This window comes from Choloepus didactylus, chromosome 2 (assembly GCF_015220235.1).
Source record: "Choloepus didactylus isolate mChoDid1 chromosome 2, mChoDid1.pri, whole genome shotgun sequence".
Lineage (NCBI taxonomy): Eukaryota > Metazoa > Chordata > Mammalia > Pilosa > Megalonychidae > Choloepus > Choloepus didactylus.
The window spans coordinates 116,952,597-116,979,547 of record NC_051308.1 but is presented as its reverse complement, the minus strand read 5'-3'; the positions used below and the strand labels follow the sequence as shown (position 1 = coordinate 116,979,547).

The 26,951-nt window shown below is 39.4% G+C and overlaps 1 protein-coding gene and 1 non-coding gene across 2 annotated transcripts in view; both read right to left on the bottom strand.

Annotated features, from left to right (window-relative positions):
- Nucleotides 1-26,951, bottom strand: part of LOC119517813 (myomegalin) — a 53,300-nt gene that overhangs the window by 18,101 nt on the left and 8,248 nt on the right. Inside the window, exons 2-5 of the mRNA XM_037814842.1 lie at nucleotides 6,205-6,355; nucleotides 3,994-4,226; nucleotides 2,825-2,873; nucleotides 1,855-2,006 (exon numbers count right to left, since the gene is read on the bottom strand). Of these exons, the coding sequence (XP_037670770.1) occupies nucleotides 1,855-2,006; nucleotides 2,825-2,873; nucleotides 3,994-4,226; nucleotides 6,205-6,326 (556 nt within the window). The 5' untranslated portion in view covers nucleotides 6,327-6,355. The remainder of the gene's footprint in view (nucleotides 1-1,854; nucleotides 2,007-2,824; nucleotides 2,874-3,993; nucleotides 4,227-6,204; nucleotides 6,356-26,951) is intronic.
- TRNAN-GUU lies at nucleotides 23,834-23,907 on the bottom strand. The gene has a single exon. It is a non-coding gene; the product is annotated as a tRNA-Asn (tRNA).

The following is a 26,951-nucleotide window of genomic DNA, read 5'->3' as shown; positions in this document are numbered from 1 at the left end:
GCACTGGGTCCAGAAACCTAGAAAAAGAGATGTTGAGAAGGGGAGAGCACCCTCCCTGCCTAGTCCCTGATTGCTCAGGCTACAGAGTACAGTGGATAGTCTGAGCTTTGGAGAGTGAATGTTGCCCTAAAGTGGGTTGTTGTTGGTAAATTCTCTGATTTTGTTGAGCCTCAGAGTCCTCAGCTTAGTAAAATCTAGAAGCCACTACTTACTTGAGAGGATCACTGTGCCGATTAAATGAAGTAACATATGTGTATTGGTCAGTAGTAAGTATAATAGGTGCTCAATAAATGTGAATTTCCTGTCTTTCCTTAGCTGCTGTAATCCTGGGGAAAACATTTTGCTGCTTTGCTCCTCAGGGTGAAAGAAGAAACTGGAATAGCATCTGGCCAAAATCCTTTATGGCTCATTCATCATCTAAAATACTCAATTCAGAAAAAAAATTTCAGATATAGCCAGGGACTAAGGATGATTTCTTGATGTTGTCCTCACCAGGATTTGACTCATATGGTTACCTAAAAATTCAAATGCTTTTCTCAGGAGAAAATTAAAGAGAAAGCTGAGCAGAAGAAAATGAAGATTTTATTTTAAACTTCCTCTCCTCCTCCTAACCCCTCAAGGTAACCCCTTGACTGGATCTGTGTCAGTTTGAATGCATTACGTCCCTCTAAACACCATTATCTTTGATGCAATCTTGTGTGGGCAGACCTATTAGTGTTGATCAGATTGTAATTCTTTGACTGAGTGTTTCCATGGAGATGTGACCCACCCAACTGTAGGTGATAACTGTGATTAGATAATTTCCATGGAGGCATGGCCCCGCCCATTCAGTGTGGGCCTTGACTGGCTCACTGGAGCCCTGTAAAAGCTCAGACAGAAGGAGTGAGCTTGCTACAGCCAAGAGGAACACTTTGAAGAATGCACAGGAGCTGAGAGAGGAGCTGCAGATGGGAGACAGTTTGAAGACAGCTGTTGAAAGCAGACTTTTGCTCTGGAGAAGCTAAGAGAGGAAAAACACCCCAAGTGCAACTAAGAGTGACATTTATGAGGAACTGCTGCCTAGAGAGGAATGTCCTGGGAGAACGACATTTTGAAACCAGAACTCTGGAGCAGACGCCAGCCACATACCTTCCCAGCTAACAGAGGTTTTCTGGACACCACTGGCCATCCTTCAGTGGAGGTACCCGATTGTTGATGCATTACCTTGGACACTTTATGGCCTTAAGACTGTAACTGTGTAACCAAATAAACCCCCTTTATAAAAGCCAATCTGTTTCTGGTGTTTTGCAAAAAGGCAGCCTTAGCAAACTAGAACAGGACCTCCTTGGAGAATTCTGCAGAGGGGCAGGCTAGTAGGGCTCGTGATAGATTCAGTTTCAACCCTAAGTCATGCCTGAGTGACTGATGGTTTAGAGGATATTACAGCAGAATTATTAGAATGGTAGATGAAACCTATAAATCCACAATGATAAAGAATATTTAATGGTGAACAGGAAATAGGAACAGTGTTTGTTTACCCCAAGGATTCCAGGATCAGAGGCACAGCCACATTCTTGGTCTGAAAGATGACATAATTGTATTGCAGTGATGGGGGAGCATTTGACCCCTCCCCTACCCAACTTGTGCTGCCTTCCTCCAGACCTAGTCCAACACCATGTATGTGCCAATGGGGATCTGGTGACCAATGACATGTGGTACTAGGAATGGGGAAAAAAAGCCACGTGAGTCCCCAAGTTGTCCTCAGCCAGATACATCATGGTAGAGCCACAGGGCCTGGCTGCAAAGGCACCTCCTCTCTCAGCCTAGAGACAAAGGCATAAGCACCAAGCAACTGGAGGGTCTGTGGGTACTCACTGGCTACATCCACAGCAGGATGCACTCCCTGCTCAGCAAACAATGAGGAGGTGCTGCTGGAGTGGATCTGGGGCTGCATCTGGGACCTATCATCCTGCTTGGTCTCTAGGACTTCAGTCACTTTATCCTTCTTATGCATCTTCCTTAAGATACTGGTGGGGTAAGAAAGACAAAAGGAAAAATAAAGGTCACCTAAATATCACAGGAAAGGCCCCAGAAGCCAAACAATCCACGTCTGTTTGAGGGTAGAGAGTTGAGGTGTGGGTGGGAAGGGGCAGGAGGGAGAGCAGTGGTTGTTCAGTGCATTGGCCCCAAACTTCTGTGAAGGAGAGAAGACCCATGGGGCTTCATGTTTCTCAAGGCACCAGAGGACCATAAGAGTTCAACTCACTCTGTGAACATAATCCATTAAATAGTATTTGCAGTGGCCCATTTAAAATGGGTTCCTGAGGCAATGCAGCCTCTCAGGCGCCCTGCAGTTTCTATACCTCCTTCCCTAAGTGCAGTGCTACAACATAAATCTTTTCTTTTTTAACAGGGAAAATTAGTAGCTATTTAAAATCTGCTGGCACTCCTCAGGCCACCCTTGAAGAAACCAGATATACACATCTCACTCCACTCTTTGAACAGCCAGGAGAAAGCAGGGATGAACACTGGAGATTCAGAAGCTTCCTAAGACCTGGATAGTTCACATTAAGGTTAGGGAAGCTCTATATTACTAAACTGGTGAGTTAATGTGAAAATAAGAACCAAAAGAATGATAAATAAAAAAAAAGGAAATGAGACCACCTTGTCATTAAGGATACATAATTATTTGGTGAATAAATTAAACAGTATAATAAGTTTTTTTTTGTTTTTTGATTTTTTTTTAACTGAGTAGGTGAGCTCCTGATCCTTTGATCTCCTGGCATTGGCTTCTAGATCCTTTATCAGATTATGCCTTTCATGGCCCTTGAGAATTTGTATTTACCTGAGGGTTTGCAGTGCCCGTCCTGCTTGATTCTTATTGGTATAGTCATCTGAAAACCAAATTCAGAAAAGACAAGTCATAGTTTAAGCAGGCAGTATTTCACAGATTATAAACAAACACTGGGTTCTATCTGAGATCTGAGACATGACTACTTGAAGCTTGAGTCTAGGATACTTTTGAGTTTTCCCAGGAGACCTCAGGTTGAGTCTTTAGAGAACTTGCCTGACAGGTTTTCCTGAGCCCACCAGAAAGATCATCATCCCCACTTTCTCTGCCCTGAGTCAAAGAAAAAGTTAAAAATGTATTTTTTTTCCCCACAGATAATGGGACATTCATCCAGCCAACTCTGGACCCTTCCAGCCAGAGCCTCCAGGTCCTACAAGGCTGGTTCCAAGACCCATCAAGCTTTCATGCAGAAACTTCTCCTGGCTCTGAGATGACAGATATCCCTGTCCGATTTCTGTATCTGTCATCAGGAAACAGCACAGTGACTCCAAATCTGATCCTACTTTGTGCTTTCCTGTGTCTTCAGAGAAAATTCTGTGTACAAGCTCCTGAAATAACTAAAATTCCCACTAACAGGTACTAATATTAGATAGTGCTTAAGCTAATGCAAAACCAGCATGATTTATCAATCATGTTTTGAAGTGCATTAATGAATATCACTTATTTGATCCTTAGAACAACCATGCAACCTTCAGGAACTGGTATTATTTGACCCAATTTTATAGGTGAGGAAACACCACCAAAAGGAATATTAATCTAGAGCTAGTCTAGAGCTAGTAAAGACCACATTCAAGTTAGAACAAGGGACTTTGGATCCCAAGTTCAGGGTTCTTTTTACAAGAACAAACTTCCCCTATTCCATCCACTCTTACTGGTAATTAGTTTCAAGTAAATGCTATCACACTAGTATTGCCTCCTGCATTTTAATGGCTATATTACATGAGCGATGGAGTAGCTGGTGATCAGCATGGTATCCCCAACATGTGCGTTTATCCTTGGAGCTCCTCACCAGAATGTCCCAACCCTGATATGGCACCAAGGAGGTGATTGATTACAAAGCAGAACACCAGGTTGAAAAGTCACTTGTGGATGGGTATGGGCTCATGTGATCCTAGGACCCTGAAAGGAACTGAAGTTCTTCCTGAGCCCTGTGGCCAACTTACCAGTGCTGAATTTGCTGGCAAGGCTCTCTGCCAGCTGGCTTCCCTTGACCAGCTGCTCACGGAAGTGCTGCTCCATAGAATGGTCAATGTTATTGCTACTGAGTAGCTCCTCAAAGATCTTTACTGCATCATTGACATGCTGAATGAGAAGGGAAGAGACAACTCTCCCAATCCTCATCTTCTGCCTTAGGTGGGTCAACTCTCGAGCCTGATCCTGAATCAAGGAGTAGTATCTCCTAAAGTGAAAATGAAGAGGAAGAAGTAAAGTGGAAAGGGGTGACTGATAGACTAATGTTTCTTCAGCAGAAGGTACTTTGAGAATGTCACCAAAGGAGCCTCCATGCTGAATTCTGCACATGGTTAGTGGCCTGAATGTGATAAAGAAATGAAGGAAGAAAACAAAGACTTCATCTGTGTGAAAGGCCCTTTCTAAGACTGTCATTCCCCTACTCAACAGTTCTGAAAATGGAACCAGATTTTCTTCTCTAGATTTGCTTTAAAAGTTGTCCCCTAGTTCCTTTTTTCAGTCTATAATCCATTTGTATATACTAAAAAAAAAAAAAAGCCAAATGTTAATTGGAACATTGAAAATAAAATCAATCAGAGGGTTAAGAAGAGAAAATTGTGTTGGAATTACATGAACTAAGAAGTTAATTACTTCTTAATTAGAATAAATTCTGCTCTTAGCAAATTTTGTAAGTTTTGTCAAACTTGACTCTATGCCCTGTGAGGGCAGACACATTACATATTTTTACATCTTTCACAGAACCCAGTTGAGCCTGGAAGCATACTAGGCACTCACTTCTTTAAAATAACATAATTCTAAGGCTGTTTGGTGCTTTTAATCATCTACCAACTACCATCTAATTCCTGAAAACTCACTATGCTTTCACCACTAAGTGGTTGTCTAGAATATGTTTTTCAAATTCTGCCATGAGGTTTCAGGGCATGTAAAGCCTTAAATGGGGGAAATATGGGCTTTAGACCCTGTTCTCCCATCATTCAAGAAATATTTTTTATGTATTTGTGCTCTCAAGAATCCAGTTAAACAAACAGGCCCATGGCAGAAAGATGTGAATATAAATTTCAATATACAACAAATTAATTTTTCTTTCACATGATGTGTTATGTCTAGTTGATTTGTAGTATTGTTCAAGTCCTTTATTCCCTTATGATCCTCTGTCTAGATGTTCTATACATTATTGAAAGTGGTATATTAAAGTCTCCCACTATTAATGCAGAACCTTCTATTTCTCTCTTCAAATCTTTCAACTTTTGTGTCATATATTTTGGGACTCTGTTGTCTGGCGCATATATGTTTATAATTGCACAATTTAATCAATGTATAGTATGAATTGACAATTTTATCAATGTATAGTATCTTTCTTTGTCCCTTTTAACAGTTTTTGACTTAATATCTATTTTGTCTACTAGATGGAACTAGCAGACTCTCGGGTTATTTTAGCTTTAACATTGTTCTCTGAGTCAATGAAATTTAAGTGGTATATACTGGGCAGTGACCTAATGCAACATGAAGTAGAATTTGAATGACCTCCAAAGCTGTTGCCCAACCCATAGTGAATTTAGTGATGATTTAGTATTTCAGTAACTGGTGCTCACAGGTAAATGTATAATAGATTAACGCCATATTATCTGAATGGCTCCAAAAATCTATAGGAAAACAAACATCAATGACAGACTGACAAATCTAGCCAACAGAGCACACTATCAGACAATTTTGTAAGCTTATTTTAAAATTTGAACTTATCAAAATTGTCATTCCAGAAACCAGGGACATGAGCTTTTGTAGAGAACGGAGTGGAGATGGCAGGGCCTCTGAATGAATCTACTTCCTCAGCCACTGGATGGTTCAGCATTCATCAGTGGAACATCTGAGATAACAGGAGATTCCTATGTGCTTCTGTCAATGAGATCCGCTCACATGACTGAAAGGTTTCCAGCTCAAGCACCCATGAAGATATTGTATTTGATGAATACATGCAATGTTAGTTAGAATAAAACCAAGTTACTGTGAGTAATATAAAGTAGTTAATAATAAAGATATGATAGATTTTTCTCTAAGTAATTTCCAGGAAGGCCTTAGGAGAAAACCCTACAATTAGGATACAGAACTCAGATGCAGACCCTGAAAGCTCCTATGACAGCAATGACAATTCTCACAGTGGAGTTTCTGAACAAAGAGTCTCCTACCTGCTGTGGGACACAGAGGAGAATCCTCCTTCCTCGGGCTGAGCCTTCAGCTGATTCGCCCCCCTTTCAGCCTGTTCCTTCTTCTCTAAGGGCTGATTCATTCCATCCTTCACTTGGAGCATTTTCTCATGAAGAACCCTCCTACTGCCTCCTGAAAGGAAGGATGGAGGAAAAAAAATGTATCTGTGTCATCACAATGGATGGGCTTTTCTCCAAAGCTACCTATAGGAGATAATTCCTATTGGTTTAAAGAAATTATATGACTAAAGGGGATGCCATAGAAGCATAAAACCACAAGAGAATAATCTATAGGGAAGAAAAGAGCCAAGCCTTCAATGTGTTTATAGAGCACTTTCTCAGCCATCAGGACCCTGATGATCCCTTGGGTTAGAGGAAAGAAACAGCAAGTAGGAGGAGATGCTGCTATGAGAAGGAAGAGAAGTGTCCAGAGGTGTTTTAGAAGGAAAAAAAGCAAACAGTGAAGCAAATATTAACGAAAGCAAGTGGGGCTTAAGCTGGGCTAAGGAGGCGAGATAAAGTTCCCCAGAGTCCCTTCAAAAGTCAAGAATCTTTCTCATCACCTACAAGTTTTGAGAGTCATGAAATCAGAAACAATTCTTGCAATGCCAGAGCTCAACTCCCATGTTGGTGCCTGTGGTCTAGACACCAACAAGAGTACCAAAGGAAGACACAGACTGCCAGGTCTCTAGTCACAATCATAGAATTAGAATGTGGAGGCAGCCAAAGAACCCAAGAAGCCCTGTCCTTTGGAGGTCTCTATCAGTGAAGATCACCTCTTCCACCAGCCAGTTTTAATATCTGTGTAACCTTTTGCTGGTACTTCCAACCAATCAACTTCTAAAAACAAAAACAAAAACATAACAGCATTACTTCTCCTTGTACAACCTTGACTTTGCATAGAAAGCATCAAGACAACAATATTTTCTCAATACCTATTTTCTTGAAATCAGTTTCAATAAAAATGATTGTTTTGTTTTGCATCACTTTTCCTAAATGAAATATTTTAATCCTTTAATGAGTCTTATCATTCTTTGAGAATGCTCCAGATTTCCATCCCTACACCCCCATCCTTTCAAGAGCATAGGGACACAAACTGGAGTATAATATTCTAAGTATGACTAATACATTTAACAATGATGTCTTACCTTTTTGTCCCATAATAACTAATTCAACCCAGTGCAGAATTGGCTTCCTTTCCCTTGTAGTAGCAACCTTTAGGGGTTTTATTTAACATGAGGCAAACTTCCACCTCCACTCAACCTTGATAATTGTGGGTGATTGCTTTTGCATTGCATTAAAAAAGAAAACATTTTGTTAATGTCTGTTTTGAATTTCATTCTGATTCCACATATTACTTTCTGCTTTGTGAATGTTCTTAAAACAGTTTATTTCATTTATCATGATATGATAAATGTTAATGTGATACAGACTTGGAAATCTGGTGGATCTTTATTCTTTTACTCAAGTCTTGATTGTTCTGCCAGATTATCTCAAAACAATTGAAAATGGCCTGTAACAGAGTCCAGTAAAATCTAGGGCATGGGATGTGGAGATGGATGTTAAGTTCAAGCAATAGTTTTTAGTGGCACAGCACTGGCTCAACAGCAGTTGGAGGGGTCAACTGACCTTGCTTCCTACTTCCTAGATAGCCACTTCATTCATTTGTCAGTAACCAGCACTCCAGAGGATAAAGGCCTCATTTGTGCCTATTTGGTGGGTAAACACTCTTGCAAAGGCCAATTTTAAGTTACCAATTTGATGTCACTGAACAGTAGGGAAGAGATGCTCAGTAACATACCATTACATAGTTTTTCCACCATATAAAGACAATAGACATAAATAACCTCAAGAGCATATGTAATAGCTAAATATTGTAAAATAGCTAGGAAATGATGAATTTTGAGTACTTAATACTTTTGTTTTTGATATAATTTATTTAGTTTTGTTGCTGCTCAAAAGTAAGTACTTGCCCAATGTACTAGAGTCAATTAACTGACACTGGGATTTTGAGCAGAGAAGAAGTTTATTTAGCAAAGGTTAGCCTCATGAAGACAGGAGGACATTTCCTCAAATCTGTCTCCCTGAACTGGAGAAATTTTTGGTGTTTTATAGCATTCAAACAAAGGCAGGCAAGTTTAGATGATGAGGTTAGAGATAGTTTAATCTCTGAGTATGTGCAGATTGGTTACATGCTTAGCTTATTTGAAGTTTAAGGTTAAGGCTATTGTGCAAGTCAGGCATGGGCCAACTCTGATTAGAACTGGCTTGGTTAGTTCTGGGCTGATTCATATTACTTCATTAATAAACATTGATGAGTTACATGCAGGAGTATGAGACTTCAGAGTTACAAAACAAGATAAGGGGATACATGCAGGACCAGTCACAAGTTATCTCATTAGTACTCAGTTACAATTTTAAGTTAATATTCTTTAATCTTTCATAATGACTCTGTTTAACAACTGGCTCTCAGAATTCCTGAAAATTTAACATGTCTCATGAGCTGATATTAGCTGGCTCCATTGATTGATTCCCACCTAGGGCTTATGAGTCTAAGACTTGGTGGGCTACACTGCTGTTCCAGCCTGCAGAGACTGGTCCAGCAGAGAAAGCAAAGGAAACTTGAGAAATGGAGCAATACACAAACTTACTTATAGGAACTTACTTACAGGAGTGAGGCAAGAAGTCAAGGCTGGTTCAGAGCTCAGTGTGAAAGTACTCTGCAGTTAAGCAGGAGTCAGCAGGGCCAGTTATAGGGGCCGGAAACAAAGACATTCCAGCAGGTATGAGATAAAGGGCTTTTTTAACATTTAGATTAGCTACGTGCTAGGAAAGGAGTAACAATCTCTGTTCTTTTCAAGGTGGACCTTGAAAAGGTTAAGTTAATACAGGAGGGAGAAGTGACCATCTGTGCACCCCCTCCCTCTGAGGGAGGCCAGTTACAGTTTGATTAACTGCTCTGGGTCACACAGGCTGCTGTATGCCTAAGTTTCATAGAATTTTAGGGAAAGGACTGGGTCCTGGGCTCCCACACCTGCTTATCAGTCTCTATGGCTCTGCTGCCAGGCTTTGATAGGCTGTTGGTGCCACTTAGCATGACCACAGCCACCTCCACACAAGTGTCTAAAGATTTGGAAGAAGATATAGAAACAGAATCTGGAAGAACTGATTTTGAAAGTTGTCAGTCCTGCTCAATCTTCCCCTCATCTCTTTCAGACTGTATGATAATACTGCTGTTTGATGTTGATTGGAATGTGAATTACTATAACCATTTTGAAAAAGTATTTGGCAGTTTCTCATAAAGTTAAATATACACCTATCCTATAACCCAGTAATTTTACTTCTATTTATTTCCCAAGAAAAATAAATGCATACATCCTAAAAAGATTTCTACAGCAATGATCATAACAGAGTTAGTTATATGAGGCAAAAACTGGAAACAATACCAATGTCCATCAACAAGAGAATTGATAAATGAAATTTTATATTCATATAATGGATTAATACTCCATCAAATGACCAAACTAAATATAATCAAAATAGCATGGCTAAATCCCTCCAAAACAGAATGATCATCAAAAGATGCCTGTAAGAAAGAATATTTTTGACTATTCAAAACATATCTATCCTTGACTCCCAGGGAGAAATCTGGACCTGGCATTGTGGGATGGAGAACATCTTCTTGACCAAAAGGTGTATGTGAAAGGAAATGAAATAAGCTTCAGTGGCAGAGAAATTCCAAAAGGAGCCGAGAGGTCACTCTGGTGGGCACTCTTATGCACAAAATAGACAAACCTTTTTAGGTTCTAATGAATTGGAATAGCTAGCAGTGAATACCTGAAACTATCAAACTGCAACCCAGAACCCATGAATCTTGAAGACGATTGTATAAAAATGTAGCTTATGAGGGGTGACAATGTGATTGGGAAAGCCATAAGGACCACACTCTCCTTTGTCTAGTTTATGGATGGATGAGTAGAAAAATGGGGGAAAGAAAAAAAAAGGAAAAAAAAAAAAAGAAAAAAAGGCATCCAGCGTTCTTTTTTACTTTCATTGTTCTTTTTCACTTTAATTTTTATTCTTATTATTTTTGTGTGTGTAGTAATGAAAATGTCAAAAATTAATTTTGGTGATGAATGCACAACTATATAATGGTACTGTAAACAACTGAATGTACACTTTGTTTTGTATGACTGCATGGTATGTGACTATATATTCTCAATAAAAAAGAATAAAAAAAAAATAGATCGCTGTCGCAGCTCGGGCGGTGGGAGGAGGGGCAGCGCCTGCAGCCGTGGGCGAGCGCGCCCTCCTCCGCCAAGATGCCGGCGAGGAATGTCCGCTCGGTCCACGGGAGGTGGAGCAGGGGCCCAGGTTGTCAGCTGCACCTGCTCCTGCGAAGGTGGAAACGAAGCCAGAACAGGAGCCGGAAAGGATAAATCTAAAGACAAAAAGGTGCAACCGAGAGGGAAAAGGGGAGCAAAGGGAAAATAAGCCGAAGTGGTTAATCAAGAAAAACAAAGGAAATGGAGAAACGATTTATCCTGCAAAACTGGAGAAACTAAAAAAATGAGGAGAGTCGAACCTCTGATGAATCAGGAGAGAAAGAAGCCAAGTCTGATTATTCTCTTATACCAGTGGTCCCCGAATCTCCCGTCTTACACAATCCAGAGGAAATTTTTATCAACTATTTTCTAAAAGAAAGTTTTTTGCAAGCTCTAGACACTCTTTAAAAGGGAGATTGGAATCCCACCTTATCCAATTTTTTATGTGTAAATGCTTTTTTCTTTTTTTGAAGAGGTGAAATCATTCACAGGTTGTTTATTATTATTATTATTATTATTTTGTACAACCAGAAAATAGTGGGATATTGAATTATGGGAGGCTTTGACTGTTTTGGATATCAACTTAATGTTTCATAGTTGGGGGGTGGCGGCAGTTTTTATAGCCTATAATATAACGCATACTAAATAGTAATTTGGAGTCACAGTCATGCATTTAATATGTCTTAAACATTTTAAATTTCTCCTATTCCCATGTCATTTTTAATAGAATTGTTTCTTAAAGAAAACCACTCCCTGTTAAAAATGTGTGTACTCTGTAACATCTCTGGACATGGTAGTCCAGTTTTCTAATACTTTTGTTATGTGCAGTGAAAGACTGGAAATGTATGTAGTGTGTATAATGTTAAATTGTGAACAAGTGGCAAAAATAACAACAACATATCTATCTTAACACTCCTTTGTGATCCTCATATATGATTCCAGTTATATGAGGTTCCAGAAAAGGCAAAAATAAACTGTAGTGATTTTGCGGGTGAAGCTGGAGCCCTCAACAACACAAAGTGCAGGAGAGCTTGGAGGGGATATCTAAACAAAACGAACTTGAATGCACATATGGCTGCTGCCTCCCTCAACACGGCTGGAAGTGTCCATTCTCCTACCAGCAGGTAAACATTCTTACCTACCGCCAACTCTTGCGCCACTATGAGCAATCATCCTTTGGCTCCACCCAGAGAACTGGGAATAGCCAGGTACCTCAAAGCAAATAGCTGTGTTGCTGGCCATCATCCAAGAGTTGGGAAAAGAGATCAGACCCCACCTATGCGGGGAACAAAAGTGCAAGTGAGAGACTAAAATGAGGCATCATTCATGCTAGAGGACTGGTTCAGCAGTGTTTGGCTGAAACAGACAGAATGCCAGGTCCTAACTACCTTGTTAGCTTTGAAGGCTTTCCATCTTTTTACAAGATGAGAAGTTACAGTTCATCTCTCCTGTTCAGATGAAACTTGTGTTTTCAAAATGTTAGTTTGCTGTTATTTCTCCCTGTTTCCTCCCATGGCTCACTAGGCTCTGAACCTACAGACTTTATGCTTGAGAAAAGATTTTGCAGTTGATTAGGGTTTGAGTTTTAAATAGTTAGGAAGAACTCAAGGTGTTTTTTTTCCCCCCTAAGCATTGATTACAAAAAAATTACATGGAAAAGTTACCTATGATCAAACTGTAGTTTAATGTCAAGATACCAGTATCTCACTGTTTTGGTTTGCAAAGCTACCAGCATGCAATATACCAGAAATAGGCTGGCTTTAACAATGGGGATTCAGTAAGTTACAAGTTATGATTCTAAGGCCATGAAAATGTCCAAATTAAGTCATCAACAAGAGGATACCTTCTCTGAAGAAGGGCTGCTGGCATTTGGGGTTCCTCTGTTGGATAGCAAAGTGCATGGCTGGTGTCTGCTGGTTTTTCACTCCTGGGTTTTGTTGCTTTCAGCTCTGGTTCCTGTGGCTTCCACTCTGTGTCCTGTGGGCCCTCTCTTGGTTTCATCTCCGGGGCGTTTTCTCGCTCAGCTCTCTGGGCTTTTACTGTCTTTTATCCTCTTCACAAAGGACTCCAGTAAAGGATTAAAACCCACTTTGAATGGGCTGGGTCACATCTCAATTAAAATAGCCTAATGAAAAGTCCCACCCACAATAGGTCTGCCCCTACAATAATGATTAAAAGAACATGATCTTTCCTAGATACATAACAGATTCAAACCAGCACACTCACTTTAATCTTCTCTTTTGAATACATTTATGTTACCTAAATTGTTCTCTGTTTCTTTTCATAAGCTAATGCAAATCCAAGGATTCTGGTTTTACTTAATACTGACAGCAAGCTTTATTTAGTAGCCAGTCCCACTTTGGCAATACAATGTAGATTCTGCTTCATATAACTTTTTGCTTAAGCATTTGCATGATTAGTGCTTGGAAGTCTGTTAAGAAGTGCACAAGTTATAAATACAAGAACAAAGACTAATCTACCATACCTAAAAAGGATCCCCCCAAATTTTAATACTGAGACTGTATGTAGATTTCAGTTCTGTATTTCCTGTAGGATGATCAAAATATCTGGAAAAAATGATTACAATTGTTTGTATCTTTGTGTGTATTTATTTCTTGATGTAATAAAGCTTATTTTCATAAAAAAATAAATTGTAGAGTTGACCATCTTTGAGGTATTTTGGCTGGAAACTGACAAGAAGGAAATTTCCTGGATTTATGGAAATGTTCTATAGTTTGCTCTGGCATATGGTTACAAGGGTGCTCCAGTTTGCTGATGCTGCCTTATGCAAAATACCAGAAATGGATTGGCTTTTATAAAAGAGGGTTTATTTGGTTACAAAGTTACAGTCTTAAGGCCATAAAGTGTCCAAGGTAATGCATCAACACTCAGGTACCTTCACTGGAGGATGGCCAATGAATGGCATCCAGAAAACCTTTGTTAGCTGGGAAGGCATATGGCTGGTGTCTGCTTTCAATGGCCATCTTCAAAATGTATATCTAAGTCACAGCTCCTCTCTCAGCTCCTGTGTGTTCTTCAAACTGTCCCTCTTGGCTGTAGCTCTTCTTCAAAATATCACTCTCAGTTGCTCTTCAAAGTGTCACTCACAGCTGCACTGAGTTCCTTCTGTTTGTAAGCTCATTTATATGGCTCCAGTGATTTAATTTAGACCCACCCTGAATGGGTGGGGTAACACCTCCATGGAAATTATCTAATCAAAGTGATCACCTACAGTTGGGTGGGTCATATCTCCATGGAAACATCCAATCAAAAGGTCACACCTTAATCAAAAAGATTAATCAATCTGCCCCCAACATTGCATCAAAGATAATGGTGTTTTGGGGGCCACAGTACATCCAAACCGGCACACAGGGTATATACATTTGTCAAGATTTACCAAACTGTAACTTTACATCTATTCATTTTACTGTTTATAAACTATATCACAAAATACTGTTAGCATAAGATAAAGGTATTTTTAAAAAATTGCTGAAATTACACACAAAAATAATTATTTTAGTTCTTGGTTTTACCCTGTATATATATTTTATTTGTAAGAGGATTATAATATAAATTTGAACTTATACACTTTCTAGACATTGCTAAGACTTTAATAATATTAGTTCCACTTACTCTCTTTCCAACCCTTTCTTCATGTTTTTAATATTAGAGAAGTTGTAGGTTTATGGGAAAACATGCAGAAAGTATAGAGTTCCCATATACTTCCCCCTCACAGTTTTTCCTAATATTAACATTTGCATTAGTGGGGTACATTTGTTACAATTAATGAAACAATACTATTTAAATTACATTATTGACAAAAATCTGTATTTCACATGAAGATTCACGGTTTGTGTTCTACAGTTCTATGGCCTTTTAAAATTTTTATCCTGGTAACATATATACAATCTATGATTCAGTGATGTAAACGCATTCACAATGTTTAGCTAATATCACCCCCATCCATCCCAAAACTTTTCTATTACCCTAAACAGAAGGTCTGTACCCATTAAGCATTGACTCCTCATTCCCTACTCCCACTCTGGCTTCCGGTAGCCTGTATTCTAGTTTCTGACTCTATGAAGTTGCAAATTCTACCTATTTCATATAAGTGAGATCATACAACACTTGTTCTTTTGTGTAATGACTTATTTTACTGAACAAGATGTCATCAGGGTTCATCCACATTGTGGCCTGTATCAAAACTTCATTCTTTTTTAAAGCTAAATAATATTCTATTGTATGTACATACCATATTTTACAGTTCATCCATTGATGGACACCTGGGTTGGTTCCATCTTTTGGTAATTGTGAATAATGCTGCTATGAATGTCGGTCCACAAATATCTGTTTGAGTCCCTGCTTTAAATTCTTTCGGTTATATACCTAGTAGAGGGATTACTGGATCAAATGGGTAGTTCTATACTTAGCTTTTTGAGGAACCACCAAACTGTCTTCCATAGCACGCACCATTTTACATTCACACCAGCAATGAATGTGTGTTCCTATTTCTCCACATGTTCTCCAACACTTAGTTTCCATTTTTAAAAATAGTAGCCATTCTAGTGGGTGTGAAGTGGTATTCATTGTGCTTTTGACTTGCATTTCCCTAATGGCTAATGATGTTGAGTATCTTTTCATATGTTTATTAACCATTTGTGCATCATCTTTGGAGAAATGTCTATTTGAGTTATTTGCCCATTTTTAAATTGGGCTGTTTGTCTTTTTGTTGTTGAGTTGTAGGATTTCTTTATATATTCAGGACATTATACCCTTATTGGGTATGTGGTTTCCAAATATTTTCTCCTATTCTGCAGGTTGTCTTTTTACTTTCATGATTGTGCCAGTTTGCGTGTATTATGTCCCCCAAAAATGCCATTATCTTTGATGCAATCTTTGGGGGCAGACATATTAGTGTTTATTAGATTAGAATCCTTTGACTGAGTGTTTGCATGGAGATGTGTCTCAATCAACTGTGAGTGAAAAGTTTGATTGGATAATTTCCATGGAGGTGTTACCCCGCCCATTCAGGGTAGGTGTTAATTGGATCACTGGAGTTGTATAAAACAGCTGACAAAGAGAAGGAACTCAGAGCTGCAGCTGAGGGACCTGTTTTTTTATTTTTTAAATTTATTTTTTTATTGAGATTGTTCACATACCATACAACTATCCAAAGATCCAAACTGTATAATCAGTTGCCCTTGGTACCATCCTACAGCTATGCATCCATCACCACAGTTAATTTTTTTTTCAATTTTTAGAACATTTTCATTACTCCAGAAAAGAAATAAAGACACACACAAAAAGGAAACTCAAATCCTCCCATAACCCCTAATCACCCCTCCCCTCCATTATTGATTCATAGTATTGGTGTAGTACATTTGTTACTGTTGATGAAAGACTGTTAAAATACTACCAACTGTAGGATATAGTTTGCAATAGGTATATATTCTATTCCTATATGCCCCTCTATTATTAACTTCTAGTTATAGTGTCATATATTTGTTCTAGTTCATGAGAGAGATTTCTAATATTTGTACAGTTAATCATGGACATTGTCCACCACAAGATTCACTGTTTTATACATTCCCATCTTTGAACCTCCAACTTTCCTTCTGGTGACATACATGACTCTGAGCTTCCCCTTTCCACCACCTTCACACACCATTCAGCACTGTTAGTTATTCTCGCCATGTGCTACCATCACCTCTGTCCATTTCTAAACATTTAATTTCACCCTAGCTGAACATTCTGTTCATAATAAGCAACCGCTTCCCATTCTTTAGCATCGTTCTACATCCTGATAACTTACATTACACGTCTATGAGTTTACATATTATAATTAGTTCATATCAATGAGACCCTGAAATATTTGTCCTTATGTGTCTGTCTTGTTTCACTCAATAGAGTGCCCTCAAGGTTTCTTCATCAACCCATTTTTTTTAAAGACAGTTTTGTTCACATGCCATACATTCCGTCCTAAGTAAACAATTGATGGTTCCCTGTAGAGCCACAAATTTATGTATTCACTACCATCACCACTATCTGTATAAGGACATCTCCATTTCTTCCAAAAAGGAAGAGGAAGAGTCAAAGAAGGTAGAGAGAAGAAAAAGAAAAAAAGAAAGAGAGAGAGAAAAATAACATGACAGCTAGGAAGCAACAAAAGGAAAGATAGCATTAAATTAAAGTAGAATAAAGAGTCAGACATCATCACCAATGCCAAGAGTCCCACACCCTTCCTCTATGTCCCCCCCATATGCATTAGCTTTAGTATATTGCCTATGTTATATTAAAGGAAGCATAATACAATGTTTCTGTTAATTATAGTCTCTAGTTTGCATTGATTGTATTTTCCCCCAATCCTACCCAATTTTTAACACCTTGCAATGTTGACATTCATTTGGTCTCCCTCGTGTAAAAACATATTTGTACCTTTTATTACAATCGTTGAGCACTCTAGGTTTCACTGAGTTATACAGTCCCAGTCTTTATCTTTCCTCTTTCCTTTGGTGTCCCACATGCTCCTAACCTTCCTCTGTCAGCCATACTCACAGTCATCTTTGTTCAGTGTACTTACATTGCTGTGCTACTGTCTCCAAAAATTGTTTTCCAAACCTCTCACTCCTGTCTTTTCTTTTCTGTCTGCAATGCTTCCTTTAGTGTTTCCTGTAGAGCAGGTATCTTGTTCACAAACTCTGTCATTGTCTGTTTGTCAGAGAATATTTTAAGCTCTCCCTCATATCTGAAGGACAGTTTTGCCAGATATAGGATTCTTGGTCTTAAATATATCACCCCACTTCCTTCTTGCCTCCATGGTTTCTATTGAGAAATCTGCACATAGTCTTATCAAACTTCCTTTCCTGCTTTCAGGATTCTCTTTTTATCTTTGATGTTTGATAATCTGATTATTAAGTGTCTTGGTGTAGGCTATTTGGATCTATTCTCTTTGGGGTACACTGCGCTTCTTGAATCTGTACTTTTGTCTTTCATAAGAGATGGAAAATTTTCATTGATTATTTCCTCTATTATTGCTTCTGCCCCTTTTTCCTTCTCTTTTCCTTCTGGGACACCCACGACACACACATTCCTGCATTTCATTTTGTCCTTAAGTTCCTGGAGATGTTGCTCATATTTTTCCATTCTTTTCTCTATCTGTTCTTTTTTGTGTAGGCTTTCAGGTGCCTTGTTCTCCAGCTCCTGTGTGTTTTCCTCTGCCTCTTGAGATCTGCTGTTTTATGTCTCCATTGTGTCCTTCATCTCTTGTACTGTGCCTTTCATTTCCATAGATTCTGTCAGTTGTTTTTTCAAACTTTCAATTTCTACCTTATGTACCTCCAGTGTTTTCATTATATGCTTCATCTCTTTTGCCATATCTTCCCTAAACTTTCTGAATTGATCCAGCACTAGTTGTTTAAATTCCTGTATCTCAGTTGAAGTGTAAGTTTGTTCCTTTGGGCCATAACTTTGTCCCTCCTAGTGTAGGTTGTATTTTTCTGTTGTCTAGGCATCTGGCCTCCTTGGTTACCCCAATCAGGTTTTCCTAGACCAGAACGGGCTCAGGTCTTGGAAGGAGGCAATAGTTTCAGGTCTCCCTGAGGTTGTGTCTTAGAAGATTGGTATACCCTGTGAGGCCTCAACTCACTGTGCTTTTCTGCCCAGCAGGTTGCACCTGTCAGCCTGTAGCTCCAGACTGGTGTAAGGAGGTGTGGACTATGGCTGTTTTTCCCTAGGCTCTGAGGTCTGTTCCGAATGGAAGTTGGGTAGTAGAGCTTGGGGCCACCTTTTTCCTCTTAGGGAAGATATACCCCCTGGGGAGAGGTCATTTGCATTTGAATAGTCTCTGACTCTGGTATCTCCACCCTTGTCTGGGTCTGAGTGCTGGGAATTGAAAATGGCTGAGGCTTTCTCCACTGAGCTGAAAAAGGGACAGAAAGACCCCCTTCAGGGTCAGTCTGCAGCCCCCCTGTTTCACCCATTGCCCAGAGATAGCACCTGGTCCTCTGGGCTCCGCCTCCCTCCCAGAGAGGTCCTCAAGCTCTCCAAGGTCAGTCATCACCAAAAGCCTCTGTCTGCTTGTTGGGGATTCCTAGCTTGTATTGAGCAGTCCACGTTTGCTTATTAAAACCCCAGTTGGAGCTCAGCTGAGCTATATTCACTTGCTCGGAGAGTGCTGCTCTCTAGCACAGCAAGGCTTTGCAGTTTGGGAGAGTGCTTCTTTCTAGCACTGTGAGGCTTTGCAGTGTGGGCCTTGAGGGGAGGGGGCTCCCAGATCGGATCTGTAGTTTTTACTTACAGATTTTAAGCTGCAGTCTTGGGCATTCCTCCAATTCAGGCTGGTGTATGATGAGTAGATGGTCACGTTTGTCCCCCCACAGTTATCCCAGATTATTTACTATTTGTTTCTGGTTGTTTATTAGTTGTTCCAGGGAGACTAACTAGCTTCCATTCTTCTCTATGCTGCCATCTTCTTCCATTCCTCTCTATACTTGAGAGACACATTCTGAAGATGGCTATTGAAAGCTGACACTGATGTTTTAGAGAATGCCATTTTGAAAAGCAACCTGGGAGCAAGCAGACACCAGCCAGTTAGCAGAGAAAGCTCCAGTTAACAGAAGCTTTCCAGACGCCAATGGCCTTTCTCCAGTGAAGGTACCCTATTGTTGATGCCTTACCTTGGACACTTTATGGCCTTAAGACTGTAACTGTGTAACCTAATAAATCCCCCTTTTAAAAGCCAATCCATTTCTGGTGTTTTGCATAATGACAGCATTAGCAAACTGGAACACAGGGGAAGGCTTATGTAAGGGTTCCTAGATTGTAAGCTCTTACAGCAGTCACATCTATTCATGAGTTTTGACAGTTATTTCTAAATTCTGAGATGCTGAGCTGTTTGTGTGTCACCTGGTTGGTTCCTGAAGCTTCAGGTATCTGGGTGATACCTGGGACTTGGAGCCAGAGTTTGGCAGCTGTGAGTGTCAGCATTGCCCCATGCAGCAACTGTTAAAGAGGCTGAAAAGGAGATCAGACTTCTATTGGAGATATGAATGAAATGCACTTGGTTGAGACTGGGATAGATCAGACTAAAGGGTAGAGGATGATATTAACTGTTTTAAAACTTCAGCTTCTGTGTGGGACCAAAGGAAGAGATTTTTTTTGGTGCAAAACCTATATTTTCTGTACACACTATATAATTTAACTTGTATGGTCAGTTTATTCAACACCATAATTACACAGAACTTTGAATAGGGAGTGAGACCTGGTTGATTTGTACAGGTTAGTGTGAAGCCCAAAACATCCCAGAGTAGTTTGAGCACAGAATAAAAATGTATTTGCAAAGCCCCTTAGTGGGATGGGGGAATATTAAACTTCCCCACTTGGGGAATTCCTGATATTGTCACAAGCATTGGGGACTACCAGTTTAGTAGCCCAAGCCTGCAATCTTGGGGCTTGCCCTTATGAAGCTTGTTACTGCAAAGGAGAGGCTAAACCTACTTATAATTGTGCCTGAGAGTCACCCCCAGAGAATCTCTTTTGTTGCTCAGATGTGGCCTCTCTAACCAGCTCAACAGGTAAACTCACTGCCCTTCCCCAACATGGAACATGACTCCCAGGGGTATAAATCTCCCTGGCAATGTGGGATGTGACTCCCAGGGAAGACCTGGCTTTGTAGGATTGAGGAAGTCTTCTGGACCAAAAGGGGGAAGAGAATTGAAACAAAATAAAGTTTCAGTGGCTGAGAGATTTCAAATGGAGTTAAGAGGTCATTCTGGAGGTAATTATTATGCATTATTTAGATATCCCTTTTTAGTTTATTAGAATAGCTAGAAGGAAATATCTGAAACTGAACTGCAATCCAATATTCTTAATTCTCAAAGATGATTGTATAACTACATAGCTTATATGGTGTGACCATGTGATTGTGAAAACCTTATGGCTCACACTACCTTTACCCAGTGTATGGACAAATGAGTAGAAAAATGGGGACAAAAAGTAAATCAACAATAGGCATGGAGGAGGAGTATGGGATGTTTTGATTGTTCTTTTTTACTTTTATTTTTTGGAGTAATGAAAATGTTAAAAAATTGTGGGGATGAATGCACAACTATATGATGATACTGTGGACAACTCTTGTAAGCTTTGGATGTTTCTATGGTATGTGAATATATTTAAATAAAATTGCATTTTAAAAAGAGAGTTCTTAGAGGGGAACCGTTGGTATATTGAGATCATCCTTGTTATTGATTCTCCACTTTTGCAGATGTTGAAAGCTATTGGACCCATAGGATTTTGTCTATTATTAGAGAGATGTGAGCAACTTCTAAATACTGCAATCTCAAATTCCAGGAAATACCAGAAACCTCAGGACAAAAAATATAGCCAATTAAAAAAGATTCACATGTTGCCTTGTTCTCAGCCTTTTTCTTTGTATTGTGCTGGTGTGGCCCTGCTCTTGTCAGTGTCTGGCCCACCACCTCCTTGAGACCAAACACAATGCCTTCAGTTAAGTTGCAGGGTTCTGATGGAGAGATACTTGAAGTTGATGTCTTCCACTCCCTAGACTAAAGGAGTACCACTCGTATTGATTAGTCTGTATAGAGGGCCCCCTTAATTGGATGTGAGGACCTGTGTTTGTATTTTTAATCCTCTCAGGTCTGAATATGTTGGCTAGAGGTTCAGTTTCAAGTCAGTTTGTGCTTGTTTGGTTTGTTTTTTGAGGAAATATAACTAGACAGTTTGTAGCTTTTCAGTTGAAAAAGACACTTAGCCTAGGTGGTAGGTCATCTTTTTATAATTATAATTCCCACTTGGCGAAAACACTACATGCATGTAAAAAATAGTTTAACCTTTAACATTAAAATGTGTGGCAAAACCCAGAAAGCATCCATCATGAATGCAAGGTATCTTAAATTAAAAATAAGTTACATAGTAGGTAGTAAATGGTATCTTTTTGTGGAAAAAAATTCACGAAGTAAATTAAATTATCACGTAACAAAGAATGGATCCCTATCAACCACCACCCAACAGAGATCATTCCTAGATGTTCATTTCAATAAAACTAAAACCAGAATCCTGCAGTGGTGCCACTGATAGGAGAAAATATTTGAGGATGCACAAATGAGAGAAAAAAAGGACTTTCCAGGTATTAAACTGAGTGTGTAAAAGCCAAAGAGGTCAATTTCTGCTCTTGAGATTCAACCAAAGAACCAAGGTATGTGAACCAGTTACTCTTAAGGATCCAAGTCTGCATGAGGCGCATTGTCAAGTGCAAGATTCTGATGGCTTTAGTGATGTTTCTCATGTGGAAAAATTTCTGCAGAAATAGCCAAAAAATTCTCAAGAAATAATATAGATATAGCATGTTAATTCTTCTTGACATTTATAGAGAAAATGGAAGAGGAACAAGTGTATGTGACCAGGGAGTTTTTCTTCCCTTGGGGAAGTTGCTTGTCAGGACCTGGTTGCTTAGGTTACCAGAGAAATAAGTTACAGTTATTGGAAGACTTTCAAAACACCTTGGAAGTTTAGCTGAGGAGAAGCTGCAGAGATATCATAGTGCATAATTTATATCATGTTCTTTGTTGTACTGAGTTAAGTACTCTTATTAGAATATAATAGCTAGATGTATAGAGTGTTGTACTATCAAGAATATGAAGAAAATAGTCATTGAGTTGGAAAAATAAATTGGAATATAAGTTAGTGCTGTTACAGGGCTTCTTAAATTAAAAACATACACTGTAATCACTATGATACAGCAATTGCATTTCCTGGCTCTACTGTTGCAGGATAATATCTCCATTGAGGAATCTGAGGATGCTGACTCCTCTCTATGTAACGATCAGATAGCTGAGGAGCCTTGCTGCTCTCATATACCACCTGATGCCTTTTATTCTGACAGTGAAGAACCAGTGATTCCTTCTGATATAGACCCCTATTTAACAAAACTTGTGCCCATAAACACTCAAGTACAGTTTCTAAATGATAGAAAGTAGAAAGTCCTTGCTATAATTACTGGAACAGATGATTCATATACTTTGAGTCCTATATTAGAAGATTGTACTGAAGGAGAGGCTACACAGGCCCAAGCAGAAAAGGGGGGAGTGAAAGGCATGATATAATGGCTAGACTAATTACAGAATGAAAAAAAGAAGCTATACTAATAAGTTAGATATAAGTAATAGTAATCTCTCTTCAATTTTTTAGTTTTTGTATAAGTAAAAGTGTGTTATATTGCTCTTACAGAAGTCATAGCTTAATTAGTAGAAATATTTTCAGTAAAGTTTTGCAAACATTCAAGGTTAAATTTGAATCTCTAATAATGCTGTAAATACCCTCCTTTGTTTTTGACTCATCTGTGTTTCACTACTGGGGACTCACCATGTGTAGTTTATCACCCAGGGTTCAAATATAAAAATAGAATAAGATTTAATTTAATGCATCTTAAATCAAAAGTTCTATAAATACTCTGTAATTCAGATGAGGGAACTCTTCTAATCTCATATACAGCTGCACCTGGAAGGGACAGAAGTCCCCAGGTTTAGTAATGTATCAATTTATTTTTACATTGTAAACTTGTTCCTTTAATCTTAACTGCTCCTTTTAATAAATATGTGATGAGTTTAAATTCTTGTCTTCAGTGCTCACTCCTTACTTTTAAACTATTGTCTGTCCCTATACTCTTATTTGAGTTGGAGTTTCTTGAATGAAGGCCAAACCAACTGAATCACAAGCTGATAAGGTTCAGGCCTTTTCTAAAGAAGATCACAAGTTTGAGGTGTAAAAAGACAAACCTGTGACACTATGCTATAAAAATACTTGCACAAGTGGCAAAAGACATGTTCAAGAATATTGATTACACCATTATTTGTAATCATAAAATCATGTAACCAACCCAATTTCAAAAAATCTAAGTTAAATAATAGTCTAAACTTTGGAAGAAATGTCTTCATTGAAAATAATGCAGAGGATATTGATAATGATATAATCATGACTCTACTGATAACACTATTCACCTGGTAATTACTAAATCCAGGCACATCCTGGAGGTAGAGCGCTGTTATCAGTGTCTCATTACAGATGGAAAAAAAATTGAAGGATCATAAGGCAACTCGAGAGGAGAAACAATATTTTAACCCAGAACACCCTCACTTGAGCACAGATAACACATGGTCCCCCCATTCTTGAAGAGCTAGAGTCTAGAACTAAATTTCCTCACAACAGGTACGAGATTTGACTTTACATAACTAATCTACAGGAAACATCCAAGATAGTTAAAATGACCACACCGTCCCTGGATGGGCTCGAACCACCAACCTTTCGGTTAACAGCCGAACGCGCTAACCGGTTGCGCCACAGAGACGTCCAACAACTCTACTTTTTCGTCGTGAAAGGAAACAATCATTCATAAACGCCGGGCCGTACTACCCGCTTTCTGCACTACGACTGTGCAGACTTGGAAACCTCAGAAATCCGAAGAGACTGGGGCAAAGTACGTTTTGTTCATCACGTTTGAAATCCATGCGTTAGGAGATTCCAAAGCTACAGAGCAGACAAATTTTGCTCTTTACTGCCTCATACGCCCCGGTCCATGACCCCGCCTCCCCCCTCCTCCTCATTCGCTGGAGTCGAGTGGGGCCCAACAGAAGCTGGATGCCCAGTGGGCTCCCGTGATAGCTCTTTCCGTTCTGTGCAACCCTTCACCAAGCCGTCCTCATCTCCACTGCTCTCCCCTTGGCGGGTTCTCCAGCCAGACTCAACCCCAAAACCAAAGAACACGCCAGGCAAAAAGTTCCTCATGAATTTTCTTAGGGATTTAATTACAGGATTCTTCCCAATGGCAGCCAATTGGGAAAGGAGGTCAGTGATCCGCACAAACAAGAGGACGAGGAGTGCCTAATACAGCTCAACAAAGCCTCACTAGAGTTGGTTACAAAGAATCCTCAGCTGAGTATCGTGAAAGTTGATTTCAGCAGAGCCTCGGGAGATTTGGTTGCAAAAAATGTCAGCTGAATCTCGTGAAAGTTGATTACCAACAATGATTAGGCAACTTCAGTGTCTGTGTTCTGGTCACACTGGCGGCTGCTCAAGCCTCCACATTTTTCCCTAAGGGAGGAGTGGGTGCCGACCCCCGGGCTGCTACACCGGGACGGATGCGCGGGGTCGGAGGGAGTGGGAAGAACAGAAGTCAGAGTATGAGTGTTTTCGCCTTAGGGCGGGTATGATGCCTCCGCTTCAATCTTCGGATTCTTCTGTCCAACACGTGACCTCCCCGAGGTTGGGGGTGGTGGGATGGTCGCGCTTGTGTCCCCTCGCCGAGAACAGTGTCAAGCACAGACCTGGACGCTCAGTTAGGATTTGTTGACTTAATACATTGTAGTTTTTAAGTTTATAGCCCTTTGAAGAACTCTGAGAATGGAAATAGATGACAGGTGTTTCGAATGAGGTAGAACTGGTTTCAAAGCTTGCAAATATAACGTGGGGCCCGAGTTTTTCTCATTACCCAGGTGGAGGTGGGGTAGATGGAGCCCGGGAGCGGGAGTGGGAAAGAGGCAGGGCCAAAAAGGAAAAATAAAGAGGATCAAAGAAAGCAGCGGAGGTGTAGACGATGGCATTGAGCTCTCTCAGGAAGCCTGTATGCAGGCAAAGGGAAGATGAGAATTGTTTTTATTGTGTATCCGAATGGGCAAGGAGCAACGGAGAGAAGACAAGATTGAAAGAAAAGCATGAAGACCTATAGCTGCCCAAGAAACAAAGCAGGAAAATATTGTGGATATTTTCATATTAAAGAATATTAAAGGTAGAGTAATGACTGCCAGCAAGACTGTGGTGCCCTGTATCATATAATGGTCAGTACTCTGCGTCGTGGTTGCAGCAACCGCGGCTTGAATCCGAGTCACCGCAGTGTCTGGCACCCATCTTTGCATAATTTGAAGGGACTCTTTATTTTGCTTTTAATTACAGCACCGGTTGCTCCCGTTTCCTGCAGCCAGAGAAAGAAATGTTTACTGAGGTTCCCTAGCGTTCTGTGATCAGAAGGCCAAGAAACGTCACAGTGCAAACACCTGGAGCTCGATTATCCGGACACGTTGGACGTGCCCCGTGTATGAACATGTGCAGAAGCTATCAAAAAAGTGAAATGACGCCTCTCAAGCTTCCATTTATGTAATGGTGCAGTCAAAACCATTTTTTCTGATGTTAGTGGGCCTTTTTAGATGCAAGGACGAGCTTATAACGAGTTTGAATGCTAACGGTATTTTACAATAAAACCTAATAATATAAAATCTAAAAATATATATTTTGCAAACAGTACATTATTGAAGTATAATTCACATAGAATAAAATGCACAAATCTTAAGTGCCCAGCCCATGGAATTTTGACAAACGTGATTATCACCTAGATGAGGTTATGGAAAATTTCCTTTCGCTCAGGAAGGTCCTTAGGGCCCCTTTCCAGTGAATTTCCACCCCACACCCACTTAGGCAAACCATTTTGATTTCTATCTCTATAGATTAAGGTTGACTGTTCTTGAAATTCACATAAATGAATATATTTTTTTTTGTTCCTGGCTTTTTTTCATGCAAATTAATGTTTTTGAGATGCATCCATATTGAGAGCATTATTGTGGTGTTATTGAATGTTATTCCTTTTTGTGAACACCCCAGAGTTATTTCTAGTTTTGGTTATGTGAACAAAGCTGCTGTGAATATTCCTGTACAGTTCTTTTTGTGGACGTGTGCATTCTTTTCAAACACGAGGTCATGTGATAGGTGTAAATTTAACTTTATCAGAAACGGCCAGTTTCCCAGAATGGTTATTCTATTTTACCTTTTCACCAGCAATGAGAGTACAGTTGTTCCACATTCTTGTCATACTTGGTATTCTCTGTCTTTTAAATTTACCCATTCTGATGGATATGTAAAGGTATCTCATCATGGTTTTAATTTTTTGTAATCTTAATGTGTAATGATATTGAGCATCTTATATCTTTTGGCCATTTGGAAATTCTCTTTTGTGAAAAAAGCCTATTCAAGTATTTTAGGCTTTTAAATGTCTTAAATGGCTGGGCTTTTATTATGAATTTATAAAGTTTTCTATATATTCAAGATTTGAGTCATTTTTCAGATAAGCATATTGCAAATATCTTTTCCCAGTCTGACTTGCCTTTTGACTGTCATGGTGATTTTTGATGAACAAAAGTTTTTCATTTTGATGAAATACAATTTCTTTAGTTTTTTTTTTTTATTATTTTTGTTAATGATTTTTGTGATCTTTAAGACATCTCTCCTATCCCAGGATTGTGAATGTATTTTCCTACATTTTCTTCCAGAAGCTTTAGTGTTTCAGTTTTCATTTTTATATCTATGATGCATCTCAAATTCATCTCCTGACCACAGCACAATACT